Source organism: Oncorhynchus nerka, linkage group LG6 (assembly GCF_034236695.1).
Source record: "Oncorhynchus nerka isolate Pitt River linkage group LG6, Oner_Uvic_2.0, whole genome shotgun sequence".
Taxonomy (NCBI): domain Eukaryota; kingdom Metazoa; phylum Chordata; class Actinopteri; order Salmoniformes; family Salmonidae; genus Oncorhynchus; species Oncorhynchus nerka.
This window is the reverse complement of record NC_088401.1, coordinates 55,639,030-55,647,809: the sequence shown is the minus strand read 5'-3', so window position 1 is coordinate 55,647,809 and position 8,780 is coordinate 55,639,030. Positions and strand designations below refer to the sequence as shown.

Here is an 8,780-nt window from a genome sequence, read left to right as displayed (position 1 = left end):
ACTTACATACTGACTGACTGACTTACATACTGACTGACATACTGACTGACTGACTTACATACTGACTGACTGACATACTGACTGACTTACATACTGACTGACATACTGACTGACTGACATACTGACTGACTGATATACTGACTGACTGACTGACATACTGACTGACTGACTGACTGACATACTGACTGACTGACATACTGACTGACATACTGACTGACTGACATACTGACTGACTGACTTACATACTATACTGACTGACGACTGACTGACTGACTGACGACTGACTGACAAACTGGCTGACTTACATACTGACTGACTGACATACTGACTGACTGACGTACTGACTGACTGACTGACATACTGGCTGACTTACATACTGACTGACGACTGACTGACTGACTGACTGACTGATACATGACTGACTGACATACTGACTGACTGACTTACATACTGACTGACTGACTTACATACTGACTGACATACTGACTGACTGACTTACATACTGACTGACTGACATACTGACTGACTTACATACTGACATACTGACTGACTGACTGATATACTGACTGACTGACTGACATACTGGCTGACTGACTGACATACATACTGACTGACATACTGACTGACTGACTTACAAACTGACTGACTGACATACTGACTGACTGACATACTGACTGACTGACTGACATACTGACTGACTGACTGACATACTGACTGACTGACATACTGACTGACTGACTGACGACTGCCTGACTGACTGACTTACATACTGACTGACTGATGTTATTGGTTTGTAGGCATCTCCGTGGTTGAGTGTCAGTGATTTATTTGGACTACAGAGCACCTAGTGAATTCAGCTCCAGATGCTTGCCACTGCTGCTCATGAAGAGGAGGAACCTACTCCTGCAATAATCCAATCTGGCCTCCAGGGGGCTCTGTTCTGTTTCAAACTGAGCCTCAGACCTTCAGATGGGTAAAGTAATCCGAAGAACGAGCTTGGGTAGCAGTAGTAAGTGGTGATAATAGAACCAAGGTTTTTCATTGCACTGTTAACATCAGCCATCGACCAAGAAAAAATAGGAGGCAACACTATACTGTCATGAACAGCCTCCTTCCAAATACATATATAGGACCTGAATTGGAGAATATCTGACTGTTACATCCAAGAGTAGTGTGCTAGAGTAGACCTGAGGTCTGACCAACCCAGGATCCTTGGGAAGTCCCTACCACATTGAAGTTGACATTTAAAATGGTTAAGGTAAGGGTTAAGGTTAGGTAAGCATTATGGTCAAGGTTAGGGTAAGGGTAAGGGTTAGGATTAGGGTTTAAGGTAGGGACTTCCCAATGATACAGGTTGGCGCTGACCGTAGTAGACCTGACCGCTATTGGACCAATAGTGAGCTCTTTTGACCAATAGGGGGAGCTCATATGGAACTATTCTCATAGAAATCTAGACAACAGTTCAGCATCTCTTTGTAGAATTATACTCTCTCTCTCACACACACACACACATACACACACACACACACAATACCAAGCCCACGCCTCTAATATCATTATGTATGCCAAATGTTGGAGATCTGTGAAGGTTATTAACCTTCTATGGAGACATTTAACTTAGCAAATAAACCTCTGTGACTTCCTTCTTCTAATACAATGACAACATTAGTCAAATATGAAACATCAAGACAAACACATATTAGTTCTGTGTTTTTTCACTTTTATTTGTGTTTCCCCCCAAGTTCCCACAATACACCACAAAGACTTCTGTCCAATAATTAATATATTCATGTATACATATAATAATAGTGACATAAAAAAAACATTTCACAATACAAAAGACAATATTAAATATGTAGATTTTCAGTTGCATGTCAAAATGTTGATTCTTTTTTTCTTCATTTAACATGCCTTCAATATATAAAAATAGAATTCTGATTGATTAAGTTTATATACAGTTACTTTATATAAATATAAGAATACAAATGTATTTTTAAAATACAAAGATAAATACAGTCACATTGTGTACATTGTGTACCAAACAAGAAAATACAAACATTATTTGGATATTTAGCATTCACAAAACACAAATACGTTAGAAATGCAACTTTAACGACAATTGCAGGTCTATGTCTTTCGTTGGTTTCTCTTTTCTTTTTTCCTACCCAGACTCCTCAGCTCCCCCTCCATAAACATGGCAGGACTCCTGACAGGAAGACAGGAAGTTGGAGGTCAGAGTTCAAAGGTGGAGGGTATTTAGTGTTGTCTAGCTCTGCCGGACATCCTGTAACAATTTGTTGATCTCAGCCACCAGCTCGCTGGCATCCATCAGCTCATGCCGGCTGTCGCTCCTCTTCCCCTGCAGGTGTCCCAGCTGCCCCAGCACCGAGTCAAACTCATCCTCCTCAAAGTTCTCTGGGATTTCCTCCATGGCTGGGAGCCACTTACCGCATGGCCCCGGGAGGGGAACAGGGATGGGGGCCGGGGCCAGGAAGGGTGCCACCAGGGTGGGGCTGACCAGGGCAGTGAGAAGAGGGCTGTTCTTGGGGGTGGGGGCGTGGTGGCCGTGTCCATTCTGAGGGCTGTTTTTAGGGACGGCCTGGTTGTGGTGGTTGTTCTGGGGGCTGAGCTTGGTGCTGGGTTTGAGGGTGTGGTAGCTACCATTCTGGGGGTGTGGTTGGCCTGAGGGCCCAATGCTAGAGCCGGGGTTCTGGAAGTGGGTATTGGCGGCCCATGCTGCAACACCTTGCTGGTGGGCGGCAGCACTGGGCTTACCTGGCAGATGACCCCTTCTCCTGTCCAGTGACCCTGTCATGGGGACACCTACACCCCCCATACTTGTACCTGCCTTTTGTGTCTCGCTGACCTGGATATAAGAGTCCAGCGATGGGGGGAGGAGCCTCTGAAACACACTGCTCATCTCTGACAACAGGGACGTGGTTCCACACAGGTCCTCCTCCTCCCCCTCCTCTCCCCCCTCTGCCTCCTCGGCCTCCTCCTGGTTGTCCTTGCCGAAGGTGGAGAAGCTCTGGTTGCTGCGTTGTACGTGAGGGTGGTCGGGGTCGGAGGGCTGGGGCGGCTCCTGGGGATCGCTGGCCTGGCGGGGGTCCTCTCCTGGGATGAAGAGGTTGCTGCGGTAGTCAGAGGAGGCTGGGGAGAGCAGGGGAGGCATCCAGCACTGGTCAGAGTGACCCAGGACACGACACTCCTCAGTGCACAGTCTCATCGCTACAGCGAGAGAGGGAGAGAGACGTGATCAGGGATACAGAGTCACAAGGCACTGCACAGGGAGATGAAATACATAGGAGGCCATGCATTTCTACATACACAGACCATAGATTGTTCTGGGTATTACTGTTCTTTGTTGATAGACTTTTGATGAGGGGAGATGGTGATGAGTAGGCATAGAACTGGGAGTGGTTTTGAAGGGAGGAGATGAAAGATTGTCTTTCATAGCCTTTTAACATCAAACATTGTCCATTCATGTTAAAACACAGTTGTGTGATCTGGGTACAAACATGGGTGGAAATCTAAGATAATTAGATAGCATATCACGCTGCAGGAGAGAGCACACTACCTTCAACATTAACATATCGACACAATTCACTGGGCCAGATCAATGGCCACTATTACTCTTTCAAAAGAATCTGCTTAAAAACCTGCATTTTTCCCTTTTGAAATTGCGTCTATTCAATATTAAATCTTCAAATGAAAAATCTCTGAAGAATAAATTATACAAATCAAATATGCCAAGTTAAAGCCTTCATTACAGACCGCTGGCTAGTCACTCATGCTATTCAGGGACTTCATTACCCTCTCATTACCATGAAAAGACCATTTATAATACATCTTAGAGCTGATGAAGGAAGAGTCCATTGGGGAGCATTGGAAAAACAGCAGCCGCAGCCATGTAGGCAGGCAGCATATTGCCTTCCCCGCTGATGAAAGGCAAAAATAAAAGATGAACCGGGCTGATTTACAAAAACAGCCTTTCAAAGCTGTTGAAAAACCCACTCCAACCACCTCTGCCTGCCTGCGAACTGCCCAGCTGACTGCCTGGCTGCCTGATCGCACTCTGAAATAATTGTGTTATGGAGGAGATGAGAGCTTTTTCTCATCAGAGAAACGGGCGATAATTCTGCCTCTTTTCTCCCTCCACAGTCCCATCCAGTCCCAGGCACTGTGCTGATAAACAGCTGGGGAGTGGATCTCTCAGAGGTGTTGGGGATGAGGGTGATTGATAGTTGTAGTGAGAGGTGAGGTGGTGTGATAATGTGTGTTGTGGTGGGGCATAGCTCAGTGGAGACCAGTAGTGTAGGGTAAAGGCTAAGATGGGTGAGCGGAGGGATATGGTGAAAAGGGTGAGGATGGTATACCTGCGTGCAGTCATTGTTGGTATAGTTCAGTAAAGAACAAGGGTATAGGGTAAGAGGCTGATATATAGAGGGGAGAGTGTTGTAGGCTGAAGGGTGAGGGTTTTGAGGTGAAGTGAGAGGGGTGATGAGTTGAAGGGTGTATACCTGCATGCGGATGCTGTGGATGTGGTCTGTGTTGGCCGTCATGAGGGTATAGCTCATTAAAGGCCTCACCCAGGAGCCTGTCGATGGGAGACTCTCGTCCTGCCTCGTAGTCACTGTCCCCAGCCTCGCTGTCGCCACGACCACTGTCCTTCAGACTAAACTTGTCCATGTCGTTCAGAGCGTACCTGGAGACGGAGAGAGGAAATGATGGTTCAACTTTCATAGAAAACAACATTGGAGGATGGTTCGAGGCTTATGCATATCAAAACGATAGTGCAGTGAATTCTCTAGTGGCGAAGGTTTTTGCATGCAATTATCAAGTGTTATTAAGGTTGAGTACTAAAATAGAACAAAGCACATATAGGCCTACGAGGGAATACAGCCAAAAGCTTTTTAGGAATATGTAAAGCATTGTAGGATATGCCTTAGAGCCTTACTGAGTTATGCACACGTACATTCTGATTCCCTTCAGGTGTGTTTATTTTAAGGTGCAGTTAGATGGTGTTACTACCTGTAGCTCCTGGTGTATTTGTTGCCACGGAAACTGGGTCTTGGCTGGTACTGGCCCTGATGGAGCATGGACAGAAGCTGTGAGACTTGCTACAATCCAAAAAGAAAATGTAAAAAAAAAGAATGAAAGGAATGAATGAATAAATGAATACTGATGGGAGCAGACAGGCACAAGGACACGAGGTGGATGGATGTTGATATGACGTGATATGTTCTAAAACATGAGATGATCACTGGATATAAGGGATGGAGTACTGAACATACCACAACATCGGGGACAAATTCAGAACAAATACTGAATATTAAATATAAAGTGCAAAAATCATAATAATAAACATTGTTCAATTTCTATATCACCATAATACAAGACAAGGCCAAAACTCAGTCCTTCTTTATTCTATAGATCCATAGTTGATGGGGGTCTATTTTAATCCAAAGACATTTATGTGATTCAAGACTACCATTAGTAGATAACATATTCATAAACCATCTACTAATACTGTACTAAGGACATGAACTTAGACATTGTTTCGCTCTCTCTCATCTTACTTCGACAGGGGGCGTGGCGTGGGCCAGTTCCAGAGCGAAGTTCTCTGCGACGTGATTGGAGGAGATGGTGACCAGGCTGTTGAGCGACTGGCGGCTGTGGTGGCTCTGCCTGCTACCCATGGTGCCCCTCTCTGGGGCGGGTGAGGCAGAAGGTGAGTGTGGGTGTGCCCGTATGGGCAGGGTTCCATTGACAGTGGGGACCAGGGTGATGTCTCCCTTGTGGATCTGCCTAGAGGGCTTCTTGGGGTGGTTCTGGTACGTGTTCTCAGCCACCCTGCAGTTGTACGAGTTGTGGGGGTCCTTTTTCTCTCTGTTGCAGCGTGCTGTGGCGAACATCACCATGACCACCAACAGCAGGGCACACACGGCCCCCAGGGAGATGATGATGATGAGGGAGAGGTCCAGGAGGGAATGGCTGGGGCCCGTGGGGAGGCCTGGGGGTAGGAAGTCCATATTCTCCTGGAGGGAGAGGCGGAGCAGGGCCCCGGTGGACAGGCGGGTGGTGCCCCTATCCTGCACCTCCACTCTGATCTCCAGCACGTCCTTGGGAACCCCCTCCAGACTGCCGTTGGTCCGCAGCTCGCACCGCCGAGCATCCATCACAAACAGGCCCTCCTCGTTGCCCCCGACGATGGAGCAGCTCAGCTCACTGTTGATGCCGGTGTCACGGTCAGTGGCCTTGACAATTGTGACCAGCTGACCGGCGGAGGCGTGTCTCCAGAGGAGGAGGTCGGCGGTGTGGTTACGTAGGAGCGGGGACTGGATGACGGGCGGGTTGTCGTTGTCGTCTAGCACGGTCAGAAGGACGGTGGCATTGGAGGATAGGGGGGGGTTCCCTCCGTCCCGTGCTTGGACGGTGAAGGAGATGCGGCTGACGTCCTCGTGGTCGAAGCTCCGTAGGGCGTAGATGGCGCCGTTGGACGGGTCGATGGTGACGTAGGTGGAGATGGGGCTTCCCTGGACCAGAGTGTCCACCACCGTGTAGGTCACCTGGCCGTTGGTGCCCAGGTCAGGGTCAGACGCCACCACTGTCATCAGGTAGGCCCCGGGAGAGTTGTTCTCTGACTTGTAAACCTCGTAGCGACTCTTCTCAAAGCGGGGCGGGTTATCGTTTTCATCCAACACCTGCACCGTGAAGTGTTTGATGGTGGAAAGGCTTGGAGAGCCGCGGTCCTCAGCTATGACCGTTAGACTGTACTCTGACCTCTTCTCTCTGTCCAGAGACACATTGGTCAGGATCATGTAATTCTTCTCATAGGTCTTCTGCAGCCGGAAGTGCCCATGGCCATGCAGGCGGCAAACCACGTCGCCATTGAGCCCTGCGTCACTGTCGTCCACGCGCACCAATGCTATGAAGGTGTCCACCGGCGCGCCCTCCGAGATGTAGGCCACTTCCTCCTTACCGGGAGTCATGAGGTTAATGTTGATCTCCGGTTTGTTGTCGTTCACGTCCACAACTTTGATTACGGTTTTACAAAGTCCTGGGATGGAGTTAGGACCCAGGTCCTGCGCCTGAATGTCCAACTCATAAGATGACGTAGTTTCATAGTCCACTTTTTTAATCAGAGTAATTTGGCCATTTTCGGGGTTCATTTTAAACGTCTCCAGTATTTTGGGAGAGATATGACTGCTGAAAGAATAAACTATTTTACCGTTAGTGCCCTCATCCGGATCTGTGGCGTTCAAATCAATCAGTAGAGTCCCAAGTGGTGAGTTTTCCAGGAGATTAATAACGTACACCTGCTCATCAAAAGCCGGACTGTTGTCGTTGGAGTCCGAGATGCTTATCTTGAGCAGAGTGGAGCCGGACTTCGGGGGGACTCCATTGTCCGAGGCCGTTAGCTGCAGCTGGTAGCTGGACTGCACCTCCCTGTCCAGCTCTTTCACCACCACCAGCTCTGCATATTTGGCACCGTCGGTTCTGGTCCTTATGTCGATTTTGAAAAAGTTATTCGGCGTCAGAGAGTAAGAGTAAAGGGAGTTATCTCCCACGTCAGGGTCGGTGGCGCTGTCCAGCGGGATGCGGTTTCCCACAGAGGCGCTCTCGGATATCTCAATGGGGATGATGGCACGGGAGAACTGTGGCGAGTTATCGTTTATGTCTAAGACTTCCACCTCGACGTGGAACAGCTGGAGGTATTCAGTGGGAAGAGTGACAACGTCAAATTCGATAGAACAGTTTAGGTTCTTTTCACAAAGCTTCTCCCGGTCAATCTTGGTCCCTATGGTGATTTCACCGTCCTCTTCCCGAACCGACAGAAATGGAGTGCTCCCCCTCTGCATAGCACGGAACCGAAAGGACAGTGAACTCGGTAATTTAGACAGAACATCCGCCACGTCCTCCTTTAGCCTTGCAATCACTGTGGCCACTTTTTGCTCTTCATAAACTTTATATTTCAAAGTCTTACCAGAAACGGCCTGCATAATTACAACCAAAAATAATAATAGCGCAGTGGAAAATACTATATTTCCTTTGGGTGTGTTCATTTTGGCACCCATCTTCAGCACCCGGGATGGGGCTACACTACCACTGAGGAGCAAGGTTTAAAAAAAGATGCTCTCTCAAAAGTCTAGCATGTTAAATCCCTTCAGTAAGTCCTCTTTGGTGAAAAGTCGTGCAAGTCGACTGGAGGATGAAAATTTGAGAACTCAAAATCAACCGGGTCGGAGTTTTCTTTTGGCTCCAATTTTACACCAAACACACCAACTCAAATGCAGTGTTTTTCTTGCTGTTGTGATCTGTTGCATACATCCACTTAAGCTCCGGTCTGTGTGTGTGAGTGTGCGTCTGGAAATCTGAGCGGTGAGAAAAGGCGTAGCTCCGTTTGTGTTGCTGTGCGCTCTGCTCTGTCGCGCGCTCCTGCGGTCTGTCTCGTCTACAGACTGGCCCTCATAGCCCGCCCCTCACCCAAACTGCGTCTTTTTCCTCCACTCACACAAAAAGTCACCCCAACCCCCCTGCCCTCTCCTTTACACCCCTCCCTAAATCAAGTGCTGCCCCTTCGCTGCCTCCAGGGTGTCCATTCACAACAAAGAGGGGGCCTTGATTCCAGAAGTCGGGAGGACCAGCCCAAAGACGTAGTTTTAAAGTGTGCCACAACAATAAGGGCTGCTTATTCAAGGAGAACTTTAAACATGGCCAAATTGACCCATGGCTGCCTCGGCACTCGCATATTGTTATAGCTGCAATTCACAAAAGTG

At 48.1% G+C, this 8,780-nt stretch overlaps 1 protein-coding gene across 2 annotated transcripts; it reads right to left on the bottom strand.

Annotated features, from left to right (window-relative positions):
- Positions 1-1,703: 1,703 nt before the first annotated feature.
- LOC115130691 (protocadherin-18-like) lies at positions 1,704-8,476 on the bottom strand. 2 transcript variants are annotated; one of them, XM_029662074.2, is made up of 4 exons: positions 5,580-8,476; positions 5,032-5,120; positions 4,521-4,705; positions 1,704-3,228 (listed from the first exon to the last, which is right to left on the bottom strand). In XM_029662074.2, exons 1-4 carry the CDS (start codon positions 8,076-8,078, stop codon positions 2,267-2,269), a joined length of 3,735 nt encoding a protein of 1,244 aa, XP_029517934.1. In that variant the 5' UTR covers positions 8,079-8,476; the 3' UTR covers positions 1,704-2,266. The 2 variants fall into 2 exon arrangements, with proteins under 2 accessions (XP_029517934.1, XP_029517935.1); XM_029662075.2 differs by having other exon boundaries at positions 5,032-5,087.
- Between the last annotated feature and the right edge of the window lie 304 nt (positions 8,477-8,780).